Below are 27573 nucleotides of genomic sequence, written 5' to 3'. Positions count from 1 at the left end.
CTCTGGTTGCCATCTCTCTGAGCTGTCCACTGTCTCTCCAGTTGTCACCACACTATTTGCAGTTGTCATTCAGCCTTTTCCTGGAAGTAAGCAGATGCAGTGAAAAAAAAAAATCCCATCTCTGTGGCTGCTCTAGGCACTGTAAACGGAGACAGAAAATGTTATCTGTAATCGCTCCTTATCAGCCAATTGGGAGAGTTCTTTGCAAGCCGGCATCTCCGTAGGTCCCGATTTGCTGTCAATCAGTTTCGCATTCACAAGTTTCTTAAGCAGAAGTGAGGGGGCAGATTCATTGGCAGTGTGTTCTCAAAGTAAAGCTAACTCTTTGCTAACTTCTGTCCACTTTAATGCTGATGGAGTCTGGCTGTCATATTTTGTCTTGTTAGATAACATTATCATATCCATTCAGATGTAGCCCTTTACTCATTTGTGATTGTTTTTCTGGCTCAAAGGTAAGACTCTAGATCAAGGGTATGGAAGCAGCAATAAGATAACACAAAAGCAGAGAATTCTCATGGATATACACTACCGTTCAAAAGTTTGGGATCACCCAAACAATTTTGTGTTTTCCATGAAAAGTCACACTTATTCACCACCATATGTTGTGAAATGAATAGAAAATAGAGTCAAGACATTGACAAGGTTAGAAATAATGATTTGTATTTGAAATAAGATTTTTTTTACATCAAACTTTGCTTTCGTCAAAGAATCCTCCATTTGCAGCAATTACAGCATTGCAGACCTTTGGCATTCTAGCTGTTAATTTGTTGAGGTAATCTGGAGAAATTGCACCCCACGCTTCCAGAAGCAGCTCCCACAAGTTGGATTGGTTGGATGGGCACTTCTTTGAGCAGATTGAGTTTCTGGAGCATCACATTTGTGGGGTCAATTAAACGCTCAAAATGGCCAGAAAAAGAGAACTTTCATCTGAAACTCGACAGTCTATTCTTGTTCTTAGAAATGAAGGCTATTCCATGCGAGAAATTGCTAAGAAATTGAAGATTTCCTACACCGGTGTGTACTACTCCCTTCAGAGGACAGCACAAACAGGCTCTAACCAGAGTAGAAAAAGAAGTGGGAGGCCGCGTTGCACAACTGAGCAAGAAGATAAGTACATTAGAGTCTCTAGTTTGAGAAACAGACGCCTCACAGGTCCCCAACTGGCATCTTCATTAAATAGTACCTGTTAGAGCCTGTTTGTGCTGTCCTCTGAAGGGAGTAGTACACACCGGTGTAGGAAATCTTCAATTTCTTAGCAATTTCTCGCATGGAATAGCCTTCATTTCTAAGAACAAGAATAGACTGTCGAGTTTCAGATGAAAGTTCTCTTTTTCTGGCCATTTTGAGCGTTTAATTGACCCCACAAATGTGATGCTCCAGAAACTCAATCTGCTCAAAGAAGTGCCCATCCAACCAATCCAACTTGTGGGAGCTGCTTCTGGAAGCGTGGGGTGCAATTTCTCCAGATTACCTCAACAAATTAACAGCTAGAATGCCAAAGGTCTGCAATGCTGTAATTGCTGCAAATGGAGGATTCTTTGACGAAAGCAAAGTTTGATGTAAAAAAAATCTTATTTCAAATACAAATCATTATTTCTAACCTTGTCAATGTCTTGACTCTATTTTCTATTCATTTCACAACATATGGTGGTGAATAAGTGTGACTTTTCATGGAAAACACGAAATTGTTTGGGTGATCCCAAACTTTTGAACGGTAGTGTACATCTTTAACCTTGTTTAATCCGATCGACCCCGTCCTTAGTGACCTCTTCCAGGCACCAGTGAGATAAGAGTCTAAAACACTAGGAGGGGTAAAAGGTGGAGCTTTCCGTGGTTCGCTATGGTGGATCTATGACCCCCTTCAGCAGCGTCTCATCATCACCTGCCCGTGTCCCCAGGGAGCTGTCAAGCAGCTGACCTTTACGATGGGGGATCCATACGCCGCCAGAGACCACTGTACCCTCTTTCTACCCACCTGTGACCAGCTGGCCCCCCAAGACTTCCAGAGAGCAAACTCCTATCAGGTAAAAAGACCAAAACTAAGGGTTGTTTTTGGAATTATCTTTGTTTTATTTGACAATGGATTTCTTGAATTGGTAACAGTTTATTCCTGTTTATTAGCCCTATGTGTTTTTAACCACTTATTAACATGATGACATGATATTTCAACACATTGCACTTGTGCATTGTGTTGCTGCACCCTTTTAAGTGGTAATATGTACTTGGAAGATATTATCAAAACATTTTTAAAAAAGCTGTTCTCTACTCACAGTACAATAATGTAGGTTACTGTACAGGTTCATGTGTGCTGGACCAAACCATTTAACACATGTATTTTAATGGTTACTATTATTAGAGTGTCTGGGGTTTGAATCGTTCAGTTTGTACCGTGAACAGTAGTGCTTCTTTTGTGTCTGGATTTAGTGGTTTGACTTGTCCTCGGGTACCACGGCGGATGACTTGCCAAGCAGTGCAAAGGGTTCCACAGATGAGCTTGACGCACATATGGTGAGTCGGCAAAGAGAAGAACAAAGCGTAGAGGTGAGAAGTGAAAAATAAAGTGAGTAGATTAATAACTGAAACTTTGTGGGGAGTAGCATATTTCAGCAGACTGATTTCACTTGTCATGCCCTGACTCTGAAAAATGCCTTTACAGGAAGATAGCCTATAGCTCATTCACGCTTACATTTTCAGTCCCTGTGGAGAATTTTTTTATCTTTAAGGATAGGTATCTTGAAGTATAAAGAGTACTGCTTGAAAAAAAATGAGCAACTTCATCTGTAAAAAGGTAAATAGTTTGTCATATGATCAATGCGGAATGGTGTTGCAGCGGTTAGCGCGGTCGCCTCACAGCAAGAAGGTCCTGGGTTCGAGCCCCAGGTTGGTCCAACCTTGAGGGTCATGCCGGGTCGTCCTCTGTGTGGAGTTTGCATGTTCTCGCCGTGTCTGCGTGGGTTTCCTCCGGGTGCTCCAGTTTCCTCCCACAGTCCAAAGACATGTAGGTCAGGTGAATCGGCTGTACTAAATTGTCCTTAGGTGTGAATGTGTGTGTGTGTGTGTGTGTGTGTGTGTGTGTGTGTGTGTGTGTGTGGGCCCTGTGATGGCCTGGTGACCTGTCCAGGGTGTCTCCCCGCCTGCCGCCCAATGACTGCTGGGATAGGCTCCAGCATCCCCGTGACCCTGAGAGCAGGATAAGTGGTTTGGATAATGGATGATCAATGCTGAAATGAATGGATTGCTAAGTTTCTTTCATGAAAACATAAATCATATCTCTCTGCTAAGCTGTGAATGACATGTGTACTATATAAATTAGCCTCCAGGACCATCATAGTAGACAATTATTAACTATATAGAGCCAAGGAACTACATTTGTCCACTCTTTGAACTCCTTAAAAACGGTTTTCCCCTAAGACTTTGTATTTTATGTATTTCATGTATTTTGCTGATTGTCCCAAGTGATAACTGCCTTATTTATGGGGGGAGCAAAGTCTTAACTGTTGTCTTGCATCATATGAATATGAATGGGCTCACTTATTTAAATTAATATAATGTCCAAAACTACCAAAGGACCCTTTACTAAGATTACCTTAAGAACGACCGGGATTTCCCTCCCACGTAAAATGACCATGGGTGGTCAAACTGGCGGCTGGTTTTAAACTCTATATTCTGTCAAGATAAATACCCAGTTGAGATATTAATGCATTACATATGTTAGTGTGTTTGTTATGAAACTAACTGACACCAAAATTAACATTTTAACAACTTTAATACTATTTTTCAAACAATTTAAAATGGCCGCTGTCCAACGCCTGTAAATACTGCAACGCCTCGGTGGTAGTCATGGTGCGTCTGTAATGGCATCTGTAACCAGAGATGTTGTACATAATTAGAAATCAAGTTTAGACTATTTCGCTGCACTTGAGGACGCTAGTGTGTTTCTCGGACAGAGCAATGAACTTTACGAAGGAAATGACACAACCAACACACATCATAAATAGTGACATGACGCACACGATCACGCACAAATTACGTGCAGTCATTTTGACTGCTCATGGTCGTTTTAGTTAGATCTTATCATAACTTTTTTGTGCAATTGTTCTAAAATTCATTTTAATGCAAATATTTGCAATTTTAGGAGCATTCAGGGAGCAACAGGTCTGTATCTTTTTCTTTCTTTTTTTTTTTTTTTACAAAGTTATTAAACTTTGAAAATCCAAAACGGTCATAATGACCGTCTTGGTCGTTCTAGTGTTTAATCCTGTGTACCAACCTGCTTTAAGGAACAGCAAGTCGTGGTTCTGACCCGGTGGATACCTGCAGCATGAAAGCTTTTTGATGCATAGTCACCATCTGGTGGTCTGGATTAGTGGATCACTGAGTAAAGAATGAATGTGTTTGGGGGGGGGGGGTCAGGTCATCAGTTGTTATCTATTAAGTGTTGAGACTCGCCCAAATGCCCCTGGGCTGCAGCCCACCTTCTGAGGGTTCAGACAAAGTGTGACAGATGTCTTCGTCAGGATCCAGCGGTCCGCTGTGACCGACAGAGACGCTGTCTTTACAGCCCTGCTCCAACACATATGCTCCACCCCTGAGCATCCGTACCAGTGGATAGGCAGTGTTTCTATGAAGGTTTTGATAAAGTGTCAAGAAAACGTAGGATTTTAAAAGTCAAAATCTTTGAGAACTGCTTGAAATGTCTTGAAAGCTGGAACCAAAAACCATTTCATTCCCCATCCATTAATGACATTACATATATGTAACTCACGTTCGACTCTCTTTCACTTTTCTCTTTAAAGATATTTGTTGTCCAGAATAGGTTTTGGTTATAAAATGATATAATTTATTTGACAACCATGTGCCAAGCCACTGTCAACCTACATCATGTTAAACCCTGACTAAATCCAGTCCAGAGCTTAAGGTCTGGGGGAAAGAATGATATTTACATGGAAAATGTGTCTGAAGTTAAAAAAAAGGAATTCAACCGGTGGCCCAAAAATTGATTTCAACACATGAGCATTACGCTGCAGTGGTGGTGAAATGCTGGCCATCATGATGCAGTATCACATGTAACAGACATGTGACCCCTATGAGGACATGGGTTGTGGGTTGTGGCAGGGCAGTAGGTATATGTTTGGTCAGGGTGGAGCTATAGCTGCAAGTCAAGGCAAATCTACATCAGCCATCAGCCCTCCAGATGTGACCTTTTACAACAGCGAGCTATTTCTCGTACCGATCAACTGTGAGTGTGTTTTATTAGCAAGTGTCTTGATTGTCTTGTTTGGCTGTGTTGATGCTGTGATTAGCCTTTTTGCATTCATCTCTACGTCTTGCACCGCTGTGAGCTATTTTGCTATGTCCTAGAAATGACAGGCCTAGAGGGCAGATGACCGACAGTTAAAAATCAAGACAAACTCATGCAAACCGCTGCATGTGGCTGAAGTAAAGTCTCTGAGCTGCTTATCGGTGCTTGGCAGAGTAAATACAGAGCGAAAAGTAATCTTAAATGAAGACTTTTTCTCTGTGTTTGTACATATCCTGATATCAGGCTTCCCAACTGCTGCCTGGCCTTACCTATAATCTCCCACCACAGCCCATTTCGACTTTAAAATCATGCTTTCTGACCAGGGATTCAACGTAAACACCTATAGCTGACTATTAGGAGGGACGCTGACACCATGTCAGATGTTTACCAGCCCACCGAGGCTGATGTGATAAACCTATGTCCTTTCTACTCCGGCAGTACAACATGATGTTTAGGCCCCTTGCTGCAACAGAAGCCACATGTCTTAAATATATGTTGTATACTGTAACCTTGGTGTAGGTCATTTGAATAGATAGTTATCCTACAGATGGTTGACTATTTTTGATAGAGACTGGGAGTTGTTTATTAGTAAAGGGCTTAGCTTCTCTAGCACAACATATATCCTAGTGATGAAAACCTTGAGTTTTTTTCCTACTAAAGAAACACTCTTAATGTGCTGGATTCTCTTCAGTTGATTTTTTCTTTTTGCCATGGTTTCTGCTTACCACCCCTGATGTCATGGTGACCACAGTTTAATGAAGCTGAAGTCCGCCGCTACTCCTCGTGCTTTGATGTAGTCTGCTGTAGGTCTCTTCTGTGATCACTCCCTTTAAATTATAAAACCCACGGTGAGGTCACGGGCACGTCATTCCTGTGGTTTTATTCTCAGAAGGATCATGTTTTATGAAGTGATACAGCTCCTTGTAAAGCAGTTAAAGCTGCATTAAGTGACATTTCCGGTATTACTGGTGAATCAAATGACTCCTTGTGATGTGAAAGGATTGCTTGTAATGCCGACCACATTGAGAATCAACACTGTGTGGTGCTACGGGTGAATTAATTCATTGATTTTCTCAGAGTTGACCTTTGACCCTCTTAATGCCAGGCAAGTGTGCCAACCACTAAACTGACTGCATTCAGCAATCATACACTGAATTAGAAATGCATGGCTGTTAATGTATAATGGTTGGTTTTCTTTGTTGTGGGAAGGTCAAAGTTAGAACATTGTTTGAGAATTTTTTTCTCTGACAGCAGCGGTATATTCCATCTATGTAAGAGTTAAGCATCCATCTGCCTCAGGGCCAGGTTGGCAGGGTGGGGTGTGGCAGAACTTTTTGGAGCAGTTGCTTTCATTGGAGCAGAGCCCTGGGTGTGTCCCTGTGCTTACTCTATGGTCAATGGAGAAGGAAAGAGGAAAAAAAATCTCTGCAGCCAAGGAGAGGACTAAGTAACTACAGTATATGGTGCTCAGGGCTCTTGTGGACAATCGGCAAGTGTAGACATCCTTTCGACATGTGGATTGTGTTAACCTGGGTGCTGGGCTATCTTTGGCTGCAGGACCCCCTCCATATGGGTCTGACTGTGGATGGCCAACGGACAGATCTTCACAGGGTATGCGCTGCTAAGGAGTAGTTCTTCTGAGGTTATTGTTACTCTGTGTTGATACGTAGGATGGTATCTAAGGGAGAATTACCAATTTGGAATTGTGACGAGATATTTAAAGGGGCAGTTCACCCCAAAATAAAAATACATGTTTTTCCTCTTACCTGTAGTGCTGTGTATCCATCCAGATCGTTTTGCTGTGAGTCGCTGAGTTTTGGAGATATCGGCCGTGGAGATGTCTACCTTCTCCCGATCACAGTGGAACTCAAGATCATCCACAGAACTTGTGAGCAGTTTCATGTAGGTGTAGTTGGGTCTGAGAAAATGGTTCCTACATGAAACTGCTCACAACGAGGTCTGTGGATTATCTTGAGTAACCAAGTCGTGATTTCTGGAAAGAGATGTCGCTGTTGAGTTTTTCAAATGTATTTTTTTGCCGCTTCGAGCAACACAAGCTGAGTGCCATCCGGTTCCATTGTATTCGAGAGAACATCTCGACATCGAATATCTCCAAAACTCGGCAACTCAGTAAAACGATCTAGATGGATAACTAGTACTACAGGTAAGAGGAAAAAACATGTATTTCTGATTTTGGGGTGAACTGTCCCTTTAAGGTGGTAGCTTTAACATATTATAGAGCAGTAAGATAAAATTAGTAAATTGGAGGATGATGAATGTACCGTATGGGTCCCTTTATTCACCGAGACCCCTTTAAACAGATCCATATGAGCTGCTCTCTGCCAGAACATATGGGTACTTGGAGGGCTTTTGTCTTTCGTCAGATGTGCTCCCATGATTTTGCTCAGTTTAGAAATACCTTGTCCAGTGCAAACAATGTTGGAGCAGTTGTTCATCTCTCAGTTGCTGCTGGTGGCTTTTGACTCCCGGTTGACCTTGTTTTATGCTGTTGCATATTCTCATGCAACCCCTTCCCTGTGCACGCCCACACTTGCATTTTCAGATGCATTGCACAACAGGAATAATTTCCTCACCTGATTTATTGCAGCCCGTACCCATGTCGCTCAGCTTTGATTTGTGCAGCTCGTCTGTGTTTACGGCCAGACCAGCCAGATGGACGCAGAGGATGTCCGCCAGGGGCCCAACTTATCAGAGAGCTTGGAGTTCAATCATTCTGACGCCTCCGGTGGACGTTTGAGTCCCAGCGTTTCTGTTCGCTACAGCTTTACCTCCAGAAAACGTTTCCTGAATAGAGGCTAAAATGGCCTCTGTTCATATATCATTAAATACCTCATGAAGTATAATCTACTTATAAAGTTTGCATCAGTTGATCAGTCATCTATTGTATAGTTGTCATACCCACACCACAGTTGTAAGTTTGTAAGACTAGAAATGCCAGCTATGTCTCACATAGGATGTTGTGTCTGTTGATTGATTTGTGATTATTTTTTTTCTCCAAGTTTGTGGAATATAAAGTCCTGGCATGTCTTCCTCGCCCTGAGTGAGCTGAATGTAAAAGGTGTGCGTCGGCCCCACTGTAGAAATCAAAGAGGCAGGTAGTCGATGCTTTACGTGATCCCAGATGTTCACCTCTGCAACACGCAGCCCTACAGACAGATTTACACTTTCTTTAATAGGATTCTGCAAACACGGGGCAGTCGTCTGGTTTTGACATCACTGCAACAGACAGGCCAACAGAGGGTTGACACCTGACTGGCTCCGATATATGGCAGCGGGATGGTTGTACCATCGATCGAAATCAAACACCCAATTAAAGTCATCACTAACACCTTGGTTTATTTAGCAGGGTTGGGATAAGGCACACGCTGTTATGGCTCCCTGTGGTCGTGTTATACGGCTTGTGAAGTCTAAACCCGTGCCGGAGGCAGTCGTGGTGCACAGTTAGAGCAGATTAGCCACACAAATAAGCTCAGGTGCAGAGCGATCGAATGTCCTCTTATTGCCGTGAGAATTGCGGCGTCAATGGTTGCTTGTCCGCAATTATGGAGTATTGTGTGCTGCTGAAAAGAGACAATGTGCGGCCGTTGTGTGTCCGTGCTCCGCCTCGTGTCTGCAGTGCTCACCTGTGCTCCGTTATCTCTCTCGTATTGCGTCAAGTGGTCTCTGAAGTTTATCGGCTCCAGATAGATAGTGTTGACCTACTTTTATTTGCTGCTGCTGCCAAAACCTTGAATTACAGCCGTGTGTGTGTGTGTGTGTGTGTGTGGGGCTCTCTGCCATGGGCATGATGCTGCCCATTTTCTAATGTGTGAACAAAACGCCGTTGCAGCCAGCATTATGTGTCTGTCTTTTTTCTCTCGACACGTTTTCAGGATCCAGTGCCTGAAAGCAGCCGTGGAGACTCCGGCCGCAAAGCTGCTCTCGCACACGTGAGCGGCGTCACACTTGTCGATGAGCCTCCTTTCCTGAGGCTCACCAGCCATGAAGAGAAGCGACACCACGAAATGAGCCCTTCTCCAGCTTTCCAAAGCTCTGATGAAAACATCACTGCTCAAAGAAGCCCCTCGGAGGCAGCCCACGTACTGAACGCAGCATCACGTGACACAGTTGACCCGGGCCGTCCTTCCTCCCATCCCCCAGTACAGTTATCTTACAAAAAAACAACATCTGACGAGGTTATTTTTCTGATGGAGCGGGATATGATGCGTTCGATGGAAGCCGTCTCAAGGGAACTTAGTGTGAAGTCGACCAGCGGTTCCCACCTCTTCACACCAGAAGACAGCCAGGATGTCTGGGACAGCCGTCCTCAGCACAGAGCCGGACTGTCTGCTGCAGGAGACGTGGTCCGGGGCTCTGACAGCAGGATGTACCGGCTCCTTCAAGGCCTTCCAGGGCCAGCCGGGCGGTGGGGGAAAAGAGTAAGCATGGCATCCTAAAATCACTTGTTCTGTCTGAGAACTCCCCAGAACAGATGCCCTTTTCACTGGTGGTAAACTACCAAGACATCAGCTGCGGCATAAAGCTGTCTCTTATTTTAATATAGACTCCTGCATAGCTTATGTAATCCCCAAAACTACTCCTCTTTAATTGAGCTATATTTTGATCTTAAGTGGAGGTTACGGTCGTGCTGCACAAACACTGTGGTCGCTGCAGCCCACATGGCTTTGAGCTGCGGTGACTTCACATCCATGCCTGCAAATTACAGGCTGCAAATGGTGCTTTCAAAATGGGTGGTATTAATACGGCCCTGAGAAGACCACGATGACAGTTTCTTCATCAGATTATCAAGGCTGGTCAGGCAGCACCTCTTTTAGGTTATAACAAAAGGCCTTTTATGTATATGTGTGTGTGTGTGTGTGTGTGTGTGTGTGTGTGTGTGTGTGTGTGTGTGTGTGTGTGTCTGTATGTATGTGTATGTATGTATATATATATATATATATATATATATATATATATATATATAATGATGCATAAACACTTGGTAGTAATTGCTCAATGGCTTATTGTCGTCACAGGGCTGTGCCGGGAGAGAGGGCTACGTTGGGTTTAAAGGCGACAAGGTAAGATTTGTCTTTGTCACATGACTTGTACAATGTATGATCATTGCTTGATTTGAATTCCTTTAGAAAAACGTGACTTGAATTCTTTTTAAAAAAGAATTGTGAGGTACATCCCCAGTATAAAATGTGATCATTTTGTCCTCTCAGGACCTGTAATTGCAATAATGTTAAACTGGTATCATTTTGTAATAGTAGGTGTGCTTCTTTCAAATAGTCTCATTACACGAATGAAGTCCATTAGTTGTGAAATCTGTGTTTGCCCTCAGGGCTCTCAAGGCCAGGAGGGCCGAGAAGGGAGGCGAGGGGGGCCGGGTCCCCCGGGGCCCGCAGGACTGCCCTCCCTCTACCTCTGGAGGAACACCGAGGAAGACTGGACCGCTTTTGAGGTAAGACTTGATTTAAATGCCCAACACGCTTAAATCAACTCTGAAAACTCTGCCCAAAGTTGTTCCAAAACCTCCTCGGGTTTGAAATATGTGCCACTTTGTCAAAGACGAGCCTTGAGTTCTAGTTCGCCGAGTCACAGCGTTACTGAATATCCCTTTGTATTCGCTGGTTTCCTTGAGCTCGTGGTGGACCGGTTCAGGCGTGGCCACTAGCCGCGACCCTGGACCAGCTTCCAGTCGAAGTGTCCTCAGCAGACGTACCGTCACACTGTCTGTTTCCTACCACGCGCTTCACCCTGCCGCAGCACCACATCTCTCAGCTGGCAGCGAGGATGCTACACATGAAAACAGCTGTACCACTAATGTAGCATTATCCCTGATTTATGAGCGACTCAGACAGTGATTACATTCAAACTGTCTTTCACTTCTGACTGTGTAGCGTTCAAGAGTTTATCCCAAATTCACAAACATAATATTTATGAACGATGTGGCCTGGCTGGCAGAGGGGCATTTAGATAGACCGTATCCCATGATGCAGGCTGCAGGTTGGGTCCCTGCTCCTGTCTCTCAGCAGTCTGCTGTCCTGTCAGCGGCTCCGTCAGCCTGAACGTCTGTCTGTGTGCTTATTCAGTAGAGGTCAGCCTGATGCCCAAAACACACACTGGCAGTTTTGTTTCTGCAGAAGAAGCCCCCCAGTTGCAAGCTGAGAAATGAGAAATTGCAAAGAATTAAAAGTTAGCTGCCTTTTTACGGGATAATGTGTTGCTGAAGTCTTTGGCTTAAGAGTTGAGAGTGCCTTTACAAGTTTATAGAGACACCAAAATGGTGTCTGTGAGTTTCAGAGTAAAACACTACGATGTGGGATGTGTGTGTGTGTTTGGATTTAGAGCACTGTGTAGCTTTTTGGAAAAGATTTTGATTAGAATTTGAAACATTGTTCATAATGCTACAACTTAAATATTTGTATCGGTTTTACCAGTTATTTAACAGAGGAAGCAGTTTAATTCGTCTATTTTTCAAGTAGTAAAATGAAACTCCATCCATCCATTATCCAAGCTGCTTATCCCAATTGGGGTCGCAGGATGCTGGAGCCTATCTCAGCAGGCAACTGGGCGGTAGGCAGGGAGACACCCTGGACAGGCTGCCAGTCCATCACAGTAAAATGAAGCTGTGACACTAAATAATTACAGAATTTGAAGGTGCACAGCTTCTACCGTAAATGCCTGTATGTCAAGCTGACGTCTTCCGTGTTTACATTTTACATTTGGAATTGTGTTTATCTTTGGTGTACACATGCTGTGTTGGGCTGTGTTGCACCAGACGTAGATTGAAGAAGTCGCACAAAAGTTACTATGTTAGATTATCCAAATGCTTGCCTGTGTTAATGCCCTGCAGGATTTTGCAGACTCGGTCTCTCTTTCATTCCATGCGGAAGACCCGGGGCTTCTCTCTCCGTCCAGACTGAGGAGTCCTCCCCCCGGGTGTGTTCAGGCGGATGCAGCTGAAAAGAGAGGCAGGCCGGCCTCGCACCTCACTGTCGTCTCATGTACGTTAACGAGAGATGATGCGTCTGCTAAGGCATTGGAACTAGACACCCATAGACTCCCGCCTGGATCCAGCCTCATGGACAGATCTGAACCCCTCCAGTGGCCAGCTAGGCCCTGTGAATAGGCCCCAGTGTTGCCTTGCGCTCAGCGTTAACTGAGACCTCCTGTCATCCCTTGCTCAGTGTCTAGTTTCTCCGACTCCACAGAGACACAGCTGGTTTTGGGAGGAGGTCTGCTGCTGCTCCTCTCGCGCCTGCCATTCACCTCCACCAGGGTGCAAGAGCCTCCCCTTAAACCATGGAGCAGAAGCAGGCAAGTCCCCAGGCCAACTTGAACACTGCCTGCAACAGCAGAGTTGGGTGGTCTGATGAAAGAGCGGTCCTCCTGTGTGTCTGTGTGGGTATGTGTGGGTGTGTGTGTGTCTGTGTGGGTATGCTTTGGTTGACTGGTGCTCAGTCACAGCGTGACCTATGACACGTCTCCTATCTGCCATCAAGGCCCTGTGCATGGGGTGCTCAACACTGTCCCAGGCTCATTTCTGCAGCCCTGCTACCAAACGTTAAAGCTGCGACAGGAAATGTTGCACCGTTATGTATTGGTCTCAGCAGAACTGTGTTGCCTCTGCAAGAGCAACATAATCACATGAGACCATCAGCGAGATTAGACATCGCTGCATAATGAGTCCAAATGCTTGTCTCCAAAATGTCAAGAAAAGATTTACAGCGGACAGACAGGATACATAGCCACAATTATGAATACATTACATAACCGCTGTACAGCTTGCCAGCACCATTTTTTCCAAAAATCCACTACATCTCAAATGCACAAGCTACCAGAGGCTGAATTTTTATGACAATAAAGTTTTTCTTATGTGAAATATTACTGCTTTTGACCACAGGCTAGTGAAATGTCAACAAAAGTACAAAACTCCTTGTTTCGTGCTTTAAAGGTACAATCCACAACTGACGCACATAGCCACTGTCCACTTCTGCTGCTGCTGTGGTAAGACTCCATACACGTTCACTTGTGAATTAGACAACCAGCCCATGTCGCGTCACTTTAACCTCCTTTTGAGGCTTTCCTTTGTCTCCGTTTCACGAACAGATTCACAGTGTTGACCCAATAGCATCCTGGGTTCGAACCCCAGGGTGGTCCAACCTTGGGGGTCGTCCCGGGTCATCCTCTGTGTGGAGTTTGCATGTTCTCCCCGTGTTCTCCCGCAGTCCAAAGACATGTAGGTCAGATGAATCGGCCATACTAAATTGCCCCTAGGTATGAATGTGGGTGGGTGTGTGTGTGTGTGTGTGTGTGTGTGTGTGTGATGGCCTGGCGGCCCGTAAAGGGTGTCTCCTCGCCTGCCACCCAATGACTGCTGGGATAGGCTCCAGCATCCCCGCGACCCTGAGAGCAGCATAAGCGGTTCGGATAATGGATGGATGGATGGCAAGATATGTCGTGTTTCTCGTTGTCAGTGGAGCGCTCGTGTTTTCACAGTGCTCCACATAACCATGGTCGTAACAGCCCTTATGGATTGTACCTTTAAGTACACAGGACACAGCAGACCAGTCTCCCTCAGCCAATCCAATGCTAGCTCTCCCAGTCAGACACCTTCGACACACCTCCCTGGACTCCACACGATGACACTAAAAAGACAGTTAAGGCTAGGCGAGGCTGCCGCCAGATCGCCCCTAGTGCCATCGGAACTGCCAGCCTGCATGGGCTAGCAGTTAGCTTAGCCTGCCCCCGTTTCCGCATCCTGTCAGACTGCCCTCGGTGTTACCTCTTCGGACACAGCTCCAGGCAGGGTCGCGGTCCCCGGGCCCACAGGACGCAGCAGACCAACCTCTCCCAGCCGATCCAGCGCCAGCTCTCCCAGCCATCAAACGAAGACAAACTTAGACGCAGACGTGGACAAAGACACTGCATGGACGGTACTGGCTGAGGCCGCTGCAAATGTGAATTTGCGCTGCCACCTTCCCACACCGGAAGTGGAAGTTATCCCTCATTCCTTAAATCACATGTACACCTAAGCCTGTATGATGTACCTGGGAGCTGGGGAAGCTCAACTGGTGGATGATACAGCACATGGTCCTGTATCGAACACAGGACTGAATCATATTCTATACATTTTGCCTTTCTTTTAATTTAGGATCAGTGCAAATGTCACTTGTTTCGTATTTGACCCATCCATGATAATGGTTGTGGCTTATTTTCCAGAAATCAACCTTCTATCATGTGCTGCGGGCAGGCTGGCCGGTGAGTAACACAACAGACGTTACTTGTAGATTGGTTCAGACATGCGGCTAAATGCATCAGTGACCAGCTTTCATTTTCAGACACAGCCGGGCCCTGCAGGACCAGCAGGGGAAATGGGAAAGCCTGGCCCTCCGGTGAGTCCATCTACTGCACACATGGTTTGGTTTGGTTTGGTTCAGCGTAGTTGATTTTCCGGCTCATATTTGACTGTCTCTTTTTTAATACTTTTTTTAGATTGAATTGTTATGTATTTGTAATGCTGTTGCTGAAGGGTGAGCCAGTAATAATAATGATGATAATGTCAAGATAAATGTATAGATAAGACAGATTTGCTCTCATCCAGGGCATTCCCGGTGAGCCTGGGAGCAGAGGACTGCCGGGACACAGAGGAGCTCTGGTAAATGAACAGACTAATTTGGTTCTTCTCTGCAAATTTTCAGTTTTAGTTGGGTAATCTCACAGACCCCACAACCTATGTAAACATGTATTTGTTTTGCAAGGGACACCCTGGACCGAGGGGCGTCCCTGGGAAGGCAGGAAATTGGGGCAAACACGGCCAGCATGGTATGGATGGGCATCATGGGCTCCCAGGCCCACCCGGGCCCCAGGTAAGGATAAACAGCACTTTAAAGTATCAGTCATGTGCAGGGCATTTTTACTGAATCTGTCAGTCACCACTCACTGGCTGTGTTCCTCTCCAGGGTCCTAAAGGTTTTAAGGGAGACTTGGCTCCGCTTGGGGAGAAAGGTGATCAGGTCAGAGCTTTTCCCTAAACTTTCTGTTGTGTTTCAATAATGTATCATACTTTTTACAATGTGGTTTGCTTGTCTCTGTCCACAATGAGGTCAGAGTGTAAGGTCTTGCTCTAGGGCACTCCAGCAGGGCAGATACTTGCTTACAAAGGGTCTTAAACAGGGCTTCCAATTTTTATGGTACCCCTTCATGTTGTGTTTATCTTTTTTCAAAAATAATATGTTTATATTCGTTACAGCATATACTAAGGACAAAACAAACACTATTTACAGTAACATTAGAGGATTTCACATTAATTCAGTCATGATTAAGTGTAACTGAAGAATAAAGTCAGTCCTCACGCTCTCGTACCGTCCTGCTGGCCACCGCACTCTGTACCTTTACAGACTAACAGCAGTGCTACAGCCGAAGAGGCAAGGATGGACCTGGAGTTCTGTGTCCCAACGTCAGCCTGGGAAAATCAGGGACACAGGAGTAACCCACAAACACTCTTCCCCTCAGCAACTGCTGCCCTGGCCTTTCAGCAAGGCACTTAACCTCTGTCTGTTTGGAGTGGAGCTGTTCAGTGGCCAACATCTGTAGACTACACTGGACAGATGTGAAGTAGAGCATTGTTTGTGACATGTGATGTCAAATTAAATGTGAAAACAAAATCAACTTGTTCCCTCTCTGTCTGTCTGTCTGTCTGTCTGTCTGTCTGTGTCTGTCTGTCTTTCTATCTCTCTCTCTGTGTCTCTCGGTGTGTGCTAAACTGCAGGGTTTAAGTGGTGAGCCTGGGCCATGCGGAGACAGAGGGAGGACTGGGAAGAAGGTCAGTACTTAACAGAGACATGTCCCTTTCTGAGTGAAACAGTGCTGCTCTGTCCCTCGGTGGGAGCCGCACAAGCTTGACTATGTTGCCCTCTAGTGGCCAATTGCTCTTAAAACCTATCTGATCTTGTTCCTTCCGTCCACTCTGGACCAGCTTAATTCCTAATTTCCTACAGCGTTTCACCATGATCCTCTTCCTTAACATTTGAGCCAGCATACAAAGTAAGAATCAATGAATCCAAATGGATTAGGGTGATTGGTAAATATTCTCAGACAGTCTCTTCATATTTGGATCATACATATATCCAAAATTCAGACAAAACCTCAGAATGACCAATATGGATTCCAGAAGGAAGTCCGTGTTTGGCTATAACAGAATTGCAAAGGCAAATGAACTGAATAATATTTATATGCAATTTGAAACTGGTACTTTTAAGGAATGCTGTGACGTTCTAGATGAAGTAACTTGTAATGTTTGTGGTGACAGAATGTTAATGGATTCTTGTTACCAAGGTTTTTAAAAATATACTCACTAACAAAGCAATGGAGCCGGATGGCATGTCTGCTTTTCTGTAAAGAACATTTGCCGAGGAGCTCACACCAGTCTGGCATCGACTCTTTAAGCTCTCTGCAGATACACACACTGTGCCAGAGCTCTGGAAAAAATCCATTATAATTCCAGCTCCCAAAATGTCTTATCCTCAGGAAAATAATGATTACAGGCCAGCGGCTTTAACTTCCTATGGTATGAAATCATTGGAGAGGCTCATAACAGAGGAACTAGGGCGGTGGATCCATCCCCTAGTTCGGTACCAATTTGCCTATATAAGAAACTGCAGCACAAATGACGCCATCTCCACAATGCTGCACCTTGTCTTGAAGCACTTAGAAAGTCCTGCTGCATATACCAGACTGCTTTTTATTGATATTAGTTCTGATTCTCACATGATTCATCCACACACCCTGCTTAAAATTCGGTCCAGTTGAAGGTTAATCCTTTTAGATTTAGTGGTATTACTCTTTTAATGAAATAGGACACAAGTGGAATTTAATTCAGCACTGATATAGTAATAAGCACCACAGGGGCCCCTCAAGGATACGTTAGTTCCCCATTCTAGTTTACTCTGTGTACAAATGATTGTATCCACTCCCAATCTAATCAGTTTGTAGTGACGTCCTCAGATGACACTGTTATCCTCAGTAAGTCCAACACTAGCAGCTATGAAACTGGAGTGGACAGCTTTGTGAACTGGTGTGATGAGCATCACTTGCACATTAATGCACGTAAAACTGAAAAAATTATGCTAGATCTCAGATCAGTTGGAGAACAGAGCTCTGTTGCCATACATGGCCATGACATCAGACAGGTCACTTCTTACAGATATTTAGGTGTCCACATTGATAGTGAGCTTCACTGGCACACACATATGGCAAGGGTCTGTGCGATAATCCATCAGCGCCGCCACTTCCTTCAGAGACTCGGATTTTCTGTGTCTGCAGGAATAGTATAGTTGTTTTTTTTTTACAGAGCTACTTTAGAGTCCATCTTACGTTATGGTATTACCAGCTGGTTTGGAAACCTAGAGTCAAGTCTGAAGCTCAAGTATTTAGTCTGGTTAGAACGGCAGAGAAGATTATGGGAACGCCCACACAGTCCACTATTCGGCAGGCCAATAGGGTTTTATCTGACCCTTCCCATGTGTGGAACTCTTGAGTATGGGCTAATGAACTCTGGAAGGAGGTCCAGGGTCACAACAGTTATAAACATTCATTTGTCCCTCCGTCAGTTAAACTTGTTAATGGGCAACTCCTGGAGGACAGACAGAAAGGCAGGGAGGCTGTCAGATAACTGCAGGTTCCACCAGTTACTCATGCGCTTGTATTCATGTAAAGTGAGATTTGTTGTTGTTTGTAATTTATGTACTAAGACCCGTAAGATGTTCGAAACTTTGTAGGTTTTAACAGTGTGAATGGTGACTGGTTTGCTCAGTTGTTTCATCTCAGGCTAATGTTTGCACATTTGTCCCTATTTAATGTATTTTTATTGTAATGTCCGGTTAATGCAGCAGTTCCCTTAATCCGAGACAATTTTCTTCCATTGGAGACAATAAAGTAACCGTGACCTTAAAGGTAGAACGAGTAGGATTTGTCGATTGCGATTTGTCAACACAGCGTTCAACGTTGGCCCCGCCCCCTGGCCTAACGTCACCAGAAGGACACGCCCCCTGACCACAATTACCAGAACACATCCCGGTGTACAGGCCAACTCCACATCGCTCTTCATCCCCATCCTCTCCTTCAGTGCTCTCCAGCGAGTGAAAGCAAACCCCAGATCCACTCTCGTTTTGGAATGAGCTTTGTCCGCTTGGCGTTTCACCTTGATATATTTGCGTCTTTTCGGTGCTGTGTCCATATTGCCATAGCTTCCTCTTGGATGTGTGCTTACGATCTCGATCTGGCGCCTGCTCGCTACGTTTTTAGAGTCCCACTGCCCAAAGGTTAACGCCCAGAAACGCCCCGTACACAAAATACAACGCAGACAGGACAGGACAGGGTCTCTGCAGATACAGACAACACCACACACGTCTAGTGGGTCATAAGTGATGATTGAGAGGGATTATTTTTGCATGAGTCTATACATTGATTTTTAGAAAATCCTACTCATTGTACCTTTAACCTTGACCCTCAGTGGGAGCCGCTTGACTAGGTTGCCCTTTAGTGACCGATTGCTCTTAAAACCTATCTCCATCCATTATCCAAACCGCTTATCCTGCTCTCAGGGTTGCGGGGATGCTGGAGCATATCCCAGGAGTCGTTGGGCGGCAAGCGAGGAGACACCCTGGACAGGCCGCCAGTCCATCACAGGGCTGACACACACACACACATTCACGTCTAGGGACAATTTTAGTACGGCCGATTCACCTGGCCTACATGTCTTTGGACTGTGGGAGGACCCATGCAGACATGAGGAGAACATGCAAACTCCACACAGAGAATGACCCAAGACAACCCCCAAGGTTGGACTACTGGCTCGAACCCAGGACCTTATTGATGTGAGGCGACTGCGCTAACCACTGCGCCACCGTGCTGCCCATCATTAAAACCTATCTGATCTTGTTAATTCCTTCAGTCCTCTCTCTGGACCAGTTGAAGGCCTCATTTCCTACAGCATTTCAGCATGGTCGTCTTCCTTGACGTGAGCTTGATTTGACCCAGCATACAAAGCACGAATGAATGAATTCAAATGGATTACGGTGACTGGTAAATATTCATCCATCTATTATCCAAACCGCTTATCCTGCTCTCAGGGTCACAGGGATGCTGGAGCCTATCCCAGCAGTCATTGGGCCTTGGCGATTCTCATCATGAGTGGAGACAAGAAACGTTCTATCAGCATCAGTTGTTAAAAGATCATCCAGAAAGACCCCCCCACACACACACACACACACACACACACACTTCTCACCCCAGGGTGTTTCCAAAATATGTTTTTGAATGTTTACTTATTGAGCTTCATTGCACATTCTTTGTTGTGTCCTTCAGGGTTTTAAAGGAGAAGAAGGAGACGCTGGACCTGCTGGCCTCCCTGTAAGAATGACATCTCATCATCACCACTTTCATATCACCACTTGTTCTAGTTGCACTGACCTGTGTTATGAAATTTTCAATGTACAGACTATGGGAAATATAATTTACAAGATATCATACAGAACTGTGAAGAAAGGATACATTCGCTACTTCACAGAATTCACAGTATTGAGTCCAGTCAGTTTGTTGGTAGGAATTCAGGAAATGAAGTGGGTGACATATTTACCAGCAGTGCTGACAAAACTCTCATGGTCCATTTGGGATTTCACTGCTGAATGATGTGCAGGTTATTCAGCTATCCATCCATCCACTGTCTATATCTGATAAATCCACTTCATGGTCTCAGGAGGGTGGCTGTTCATTTTGGGAAAAAAACTGTTTCATAATGGGGATTTTCTTCAGCATTTCAGAAATACAGCTGACTAAATCTGTCTAAAGTTATCCAATGTAGCGAATTTGGGGGGCAGCCGGGAACCGCCGTAGCCGTGACATGAGCCCGATTGCCCGCACCACGGGCGACTGCGCTAACCAGTCGACTAAAGGGTCTGACCCGTTAGCCAAGGGCTTGCGAGTCTATTCATCCGTGGTCATTACACTTCCCCCCCCTCCTTTGGGAAGCGCATCCCCATGCTTCAGCATATCAACTCCCTCACGCCTCTGGGCGCACACACTTCCGATGGCCCCACGGTCTCACCATCCCACTTCTGGCACCAATGTAGCGAATTCAGGGACCGCCGCAGCCGGGAACCGCCACAGCTGGGACGCGAACCCGAGTCTCCCGCACCACGGGTGACTATGTTAACCAATCGACTAAAAGGTCCAACACTTTAGTCAACTGGTTAATGTAGCATCGTATTTTTGAAAGAAAAACTCTCCTAGTCCATTTCAATCTGCATTACCAACAAGGCAGTTAGACACGTGAAGGTGATGAGCCCAGGCATACAAATGTATACACACACACACACACACACACACACACACACACACACACACACACACACACACACACACACACACACACACACACACACACTGCAGTTGTGGACCACATTCTGTGATGAGTCTGCGTGTTATAGTGCTCAGTTTTACCAAATATTTGATTTTATGTATCATACTTCATTTAATTGAATCATACGTCATTGTATTCTCTAAGGGTCCGTCTGGCAAAAAGGGCTTCCAGGGGCTTCCTGGACCACCAGGGCCACAGGTGAGATATTTCTGAAGCCATGGCTGTATTTCACTCTACATGTTTGACGTATGCTGTGTAACTATCTGTACGGATGTGTTTGTTCGTCAGGGAGCCCCTGGTTATGATGGACTGCAGGGTCCTCCAGGAATGATGGTGAGTGTGTGGTACCCTCCCCGGCACTTCTTTTACACTGTTCACATCACTGTACCCAGGGCTCGAAATTAACTTTTTTCCTCAGTGTCCCACAACTGTCCCGAATTCTACTTTGTATTGTCCCGGATATAACCAACAGTGTCCCAAATTTTAATTCTTGTCGTCGCCCCCTTAATTACGCAGAATACATATAATTTGATCCTTTTTTGTCACTTAATCATCACACCATTGACTCTGGTCCACCATATAAGTTTAAAATACTTATTCTTTTATTACACATATGAATATTAGTTTCGGGAGTTTCGGGAGTCGGCAGTATTGGGGCTTGCATCAGGGGGCTGTTTATTCAACCACCTCAGCATTTCTTTCTTCTTTTTTTTTTATAAATTTATTTCTGATTTTCCTCTTTTTCTCCCAATTTAGTGGCCAATCGATCCCTATTTTAATTCAAACACCCACCCTCGTACTGTATGCGTTCGCCAACTGCAACTCTCCGGCCGGCAGTCTCGAAGGATTCGCGACTCCAGGCCGAACCACTGCTTTTTCCGACACACAGAGACACAGTCATGTGGCGAACACAAGCTGACTCCGCCTCCCTCCCGAAGACAGTGTTGCCAATTATCACTGCTTCATCGAGTCCTATGGATCTGACGAGACCGAGGCGCCAACCCCGATCCCCAGTGGGCAACTGCATCGACACAAAGCCGATGCTTAGACCGCTACACCACCGCGGACCTCTTCTTCTTTTAACTGTCGTTGATGATGGTCTATCGCTCTGGCTCTATGAATGTTGCATTGGCGCGAGTCAAGCAGCAGCCACTGGCAGAGTGGATGACGTAGAATGCATTCCATGATTTGCACGAACAGGTGATTGACTGCCCTATCGTGAGGTGCCGCAAGAACGTAAGCCTTCTGTAGTTTCGCCGTTCACACGTTTTTATTAAATTATTCAAACGACAAAGTAACGTCTAGATACTAATAATTAATGACTTTGCAAATAACACCTATTTCAAAGTTTACTTTGACATTTTTTTTCACTGTCCCGGAATTGTCCCAGCAAAATATATTTGTGTCCCAGTAGGATTTTTTATGGTCCCCGGGACATCGGGACATCATTAATTTCGAGCCCTGACTGTATCTACGACTGACATGTCAGCGAGAGAGACCCGTCTATGTGACTGTCACTCATGATGAGCAGAGAAAACAAGCAGCAACAAGTGATGTCTGTGAGAAGCGTCTCATGTGAAAAAGGGCAAAACAAGTAAAAGACATGTGTGAATTTCACTTTCAATCCATAGGGTGCCCCAGGTGGAACTGGCATGATTGGACCACAGGGCATCAATGGCTCTGAGGTGAGTTCATATGTAATATTTCAGTGTTAAATGGGACTTCACATTTTTGTTTTTTGAGAAAACATGGTATGAAATAGAAATGTCTATAAATATTTTGTTTGTACATAATTTCCTTTCACAGAAAGTTGAACCACTTTATCTGGACACAACGTTTATTGAGAGGAACGTTTCATCAGAGGTCACTTAGAGGAGTGATGAAACGTTCTTCTCAATACACATTGTGTCCAGATGAACTGATTCGTCCATCCATCCATTATCCAAGCCGCTTATCTGAATTTGGGTCATGGGATGCTGGAGCCTATCCCAGCAGTCATTGGGTAGCAGACGGGGAGACACCCTGGACAGGTTGCCAGGCCATCACTTTCTGTGATTTTTTTTACCTGGATTATTGAGCATGCATAGAGACACTAGTTCCTTTCAAATCCTCAAAATGTGGCAACACCTGTGTTTTGCAAGTGAGTTTTAATACATGCACAGTCCTAATACAGTGACTTGTGGCTACTGATGTGATTAATATGGTCATGTGTTACATCGTTGCTGCTATAAGTGCTTTTGTTTTAAAACGGACACTTCCTTTGCAGAGGTTTCAACAGTTAGTAATGATGTCAGCTAGGCTTTGTGAAGGAGTTCCAGACCGGGGATGACGTGGGTAATGTAGGCTAAAGAAGGCCAAGCCTTCCCTAACCGCTGCTGTGCACCCTACATGGCCACATGTCCAGCTTTTGGACGGACAGTCCAGGTTTTCAGCTCTCTGTCTGGCGTAATGTTTGGACGGACGCCTGTTTGTCCTTTTGATGGTCCTGAATAAAAATAGAGCGTGCTTTGTTACACTGCGTCTTCTTGGCTACTGTGGAAGAAGTCTGCGTTTTGATTGGCTAATGGTGTGTGCAGGCCATTTATGCCGTATGGTGTGTTTTGATTGACTAATGGTGTGTGCTGGCCATTTAAGCCATATGATGCATGCGGGCACTCTGAAAATGCGTATTTACGATCGCGGCTATTTTCAACATCAATATTATTTTGCAGGTGTACATGTCAAATCAGTGATCTTGTATTTCATTTGTTTAATGTGAAAAACGCTCGCATTGTGTAAACGCTGTCAGTCAAAATGCTAAAACGAAAAACTGTACGTATACAACCCTGAGTGGTGTAAAGAACGTACGTTCATTATGAAATGTGCCGATGAAGTTCATGCATTTAGCAAGCTTTGCCGAGCCAACGTTGATGTGAGCAGCGAAGGAAAGGGAGCTGTGGAACAGCATGCCTCAGGTCGTTAAAACTACAGTGATATTTGGTGAAATATTAGCCTTCCCCACCCTCAGCCTCACCGGCGCCTATTGCTACGGGTCATATTGTTCTCCCAAGTGATAGAGAACCATCCCAAAGCCGGACTGCAGCTACATCAGACATTTCTGGAGGGGCAGTGTAATGCACGCTGCAGGGATTTTCACAAACCAAGTCACTTTCCTTAAAGAAAGTTCAGGCAGACCTAAAGCAACCACACCATCTGAAGACCGGTCTATCAAGCCAACATGTTTACGAGAACCCACAGGCAAAATGGGCAACTTGCAAAATGCGGCCTAAATTGATGAGTAGCAGTTTCCAAAACAATTCAACTTCATAAGAAGTCAAAATGGTTTGCTTGGACCAAAAGATATTGTCAAATACTTGATGAAAGGCTTGTTTACCGTTGAATCAAAATTGGAAGTTTCTGGTTGTAATCGTAGGGTTGACATGAACAGTTACAGGCCATAAAAGCTACAGTCAGACTTGGTGGTGGCACCACTCAGGTTTGGGCTGCTTCTCCTATTCTGGAGTCTCGGGTACGAAGAGACTTGTGAGTCTTTTGAATCCAGAGAGTTTTACCAGTCCACTCTACAAAGGTTAATGTCCCTTCTGGCTAAAGGTGCAAGGAAGAGGATCCATCTACCAGCAGGACAATGATAGAAAACACGTTGAAGCTTTGCAAGGACTATTTGAAGTCCAAGAGCAAGGGATGCTGACTTGTATGGCTTTCCCTCCACATTCACCAGCCTGTAAAGGGAAACGGTCAAATTTTAAACATTACCTCTCTCCAGGTTGTAGAGATAACAGTCCATTAGCAGCTATAATCAGAATAAGAAACACTTTATTTGTCATTTAATTTCATGCACTTGTGCACATGAAATGAATGAAACATCGTTTCCCCCAGCCCACAGCGGTGCAACACAAAGACAAAGACGCGTCAACTACAAGAACTACAACAACACACATATATCTAAACTAAAAAAAACTCACGGTCTAGGTCAGGGGTGTCAAACTCCAGGCCTTGAGGGCCGCAGTGTCTGCAGGTATTTATTGCAACTGTGCACTACACCACCTGATTTCACTAATTGGCTCACCTCCTGGATCAAGGAGGGAAAGGAACTAGTTTAATCAGGTGGTGTAGTGCATGGTTGCAACAAATACCTGCAGACACTGTGGCCCTTGAGGCTTGGAGTTTGACACCCCTGGTAGGTGAATGAACACCAGCAAGGATGACTGTCGGAACTGCCGGTCTGCATGGGCTAGCAGTTAGCTTAGCCTGCCCCGCTTCCTCATCCTGTCAGACCACCCTTGGTGTTTCCTCTTCAGGCGCAGCTCCGGTCAGGGCCATGCCCACAGGATGCAGCAGACCAAGCTCCCTCAGCTGATCCAACGCCAGCTCTCCCAGCCAGACATCTTCGACACACCTCCCCGCACTCCACACGACGACACTAAAAACACAGTCAAGGCTAGGCAAGGCTGCCGCCAGACCGCCCTCAGTGTTATCGGAACTGCTGGTCTGCATGGGCTAGCAGTTAGCTTAGCCTGCCCTGCTTCCGCGTCCTGTCAGACCGCCCTCAGTGTTACCTCTTCAGGCACAGCTCCAGGTAGGGCCGTGGTCCCTGGGCCCACAGGATGCAGCAGACCAGGCTCTCCCAGCCGATCCAGCACCAGCTCACCCAGCCATCAAATGAAAACACAAACTTAGACGTGGACAAAGACATAATACTGAGAAGTCTTCTGTGTATTTCTAAAATGCTGCCCAAATTGTGTCCACTGGTGACATCACTGATGGACAACCCATCAATAATTATTCTTCTGTTTTGTTATTTGTATTTTTCTTATATAATGCAGCCCATCAGCAAACCAGCGAGTAAGTTTTCACATTTGCAGATTGCCTGCCCATGGTGTCACTGGTGGGCACTTGTCTGCACAATTTCTGCAGCATTTCAGAGACACACACAAGACTTCTCAGTATTGTGGCTGCTAATGGACCGTTATCCCATTTTGAAAGAAGAAAAGGTGAAACGTGCTGTAACATCTCAGGACAACCTCTGGGGTGCTCTGAAAGGCTGCTGGAATAATTGGGAGTCATAAATTCTGCACAAACTTGTAGAATCAATGCCAGACAGAATACAAACTGGAATTAATGCAAATGGTGGATAGTCCAAATATGAAGACATTTTGAGTTTCTGCCAATATTAGCAAAATGTTTTGACATGTGTTGTGTTAGCTTTTGATAAATGATGAAAAACAGATAATAGTTGTGGAAACATTATATATATTGACGTTATCATCTGTCATGAGATTTGAAATACTATGACTGAGGTATCTTTTAGAAGATGCAGTTACCTGCATCTAGTCACTGAGCAATGTACATCTGGTAGCATTTTGTCCAAAATGTATTTTGAAATAGATGAATGTCCTTTTACCTAAAGTCAGCACTGTTGTAAACATAAGCTGCACTCGTATGGATTTTCATAAATGTGTTTCATGTGCGCTCTACAGGGAGGTCCAGGTCCCACTGGTCTACGAGGTCGCAAAGGCCCTCCGGTATGTCCTACCAGAAATCAGGAACACTTTATTTGTCATTTCATTTCATGCACACACGAAATGAAACAAAACGTAATTTCCCCCAGTCCACAGCAGCATAACACAGAGACAAAAACACACATCCAAAAACTACAAGAACACACCCAAACTGACACATATATCCAAGCTAAAAAAAAAAAAATCACTGTCCAAGAGAGCAACCCCAGCCAGGATGACTGTCGGAACTTCCGGTCTGCATGGGCTAGGAGTTAGCTTAGCCTGCCCCACTTCCGCATCCTGTCAGACCGCCCTCGGTGTTTCCTCTGCGGGCACAGCTCTGAGCTGGGCCGTGATCACCGGGCTCATAGAACGCAACAAACCAAGCTCCCTCAGCCGATCCAACACCAGTTCTCCCTGCCAGATACTGCACTCCACACGACGACACTAAAAACACAGTCAAGATTAGGCGAGGCCGTTGCCAGACCGCCCTCGGTGTTATCGGAACTGCTGGTCGGCATGGGCTAGCAGTTAGCTTAGCCTGCCCCGCTTCCGCATCCTGTCAGTGCGTCCTCTTGGGGTGCAACTCTGGGCAGGGCTGTGGTCCCTGGGCCCACAGGATGCAGCAGACCAAGTTCTCCCAGCCTATCCAGCACCAGCTCTCCCAGCCATCAAATGAAGACACAAACTTAGATGCAGACATGGACAAAGACACTGCATGGCCGGTACTGGGTGAGGCCGCTGCAAATGTGAATTCGGGCCACCATCTTCCCACACTGGTACTGGGTGAGGCCGCTGCAAACGTGAATTCGCACTGCCATCTTCCCACACCGGAAGCGGAAATATGATAGGCTATGATTGGCTCATTAGACTTATCAGTACCTATTACAAGATAGAGTCCACAAGGCAACTTAGATATGCATTGTTATGGTGTCTCCAACAGGGCCCCATAGGTTTAACAGGGGAGAGAGGCCTACCTGGATCTAGAGGAGCCCAGGTAAGATTCATCCAGAAACCACACCAACCACAGTCTCCTGTAATAGTTCACATTCAAAGTAATATAAATTCAACTAAAGCAATGAATTTAGGAAATCTGTCCTATTTGCTATGCAAAATAGGACATCAAAACAGTATTAGTGACAGCATAACAGCGACAGTATTAATACATATTTGCTGCCATATTGTCTAGTCTAGATTTAAGATCCACCATTTGCCCTGCACATCTACATCACAGCTATATTTGACATTAACAATAGTTGCCATGAAACGTACAGTTGAGATTTTGCTGTCCATATGAATTCTGTTCATGTGGCGATCCAGAATATTCTGTTTAATCAAAATGA

General features: G+C 45.1%; 1 protein-coding gene across 1 annotated transcript in view; it reads left to right on the top strand.

Moving 5' to 3' along the window:
- The first annotated feature begins 1925 nt into the window (after nt 1-1925).
- si:dkey-61l1.4 (collagen alpha-1(II) chain) overlaps nt 1926-27573 on the top strand; it is a 72760-nt gene continuing 47112 nt past the window's right edge. Inside the window, exons 1-14 of the mRNA XM_056278936.1 lie at nt 1926-2024; nt 2425-2508; nt 9196-9402; nt 9599-9741; nt 10650-10769; nt 14653-14706; nt 14916-14969; nt 15073-15180; nt 19679-19723; nt 20877-20930; nt 21021-21030; nt 22364-22417; nt 26210-26254; nt 27174-27227. Coding sequence (XP_056134911.1) covers nt 1926-2024; nt 2425-2508; nt 9196-9402; nt 9599-9741; nt 10650-10769; nt 14653-14706; nt 14916-14969; nt 15073-15180; nt 19679-19723; nt 20877-20930; nt 21021-21030; nt 22364-22417; nt 26210-26254; nt 27174-27227 — 1131 coding nt within the window. The remainder of the gene's footprint in view (nt 2025-2424; nt 2509-9195; nt 9403-9598; nt 9742-10649; nt 10770-14652; nt 14707-14915; nt 14970-15072; nt 15181-19678; nt 19724-20876; nt 20931-21020; nt 21031-22363; nt 22418-26209; nt 26255-27173; nt 27228-27573) is intronic.

Source organism: Lampris incognitus, chromosome 1 (genome assembly GCF_029633865.1).
Source record: "Lampris incognitus isolate fLamInc1 chromosome 1, fLamInc1.hap2, whole genome shotgun sequence".
NCBI classification, from domain to species: domain Eukaryota; kingdom Metazoa; phylum Chordata; class Actinopteri; order Lampriformes; family Lampridae; genus Lampris; species Lampris incognitus.
The sequence above is the reverse complement of the archived record's forward strand: the minus strand, read 5'-3'. Positions and strand labels throughout refer to the sequence as shown.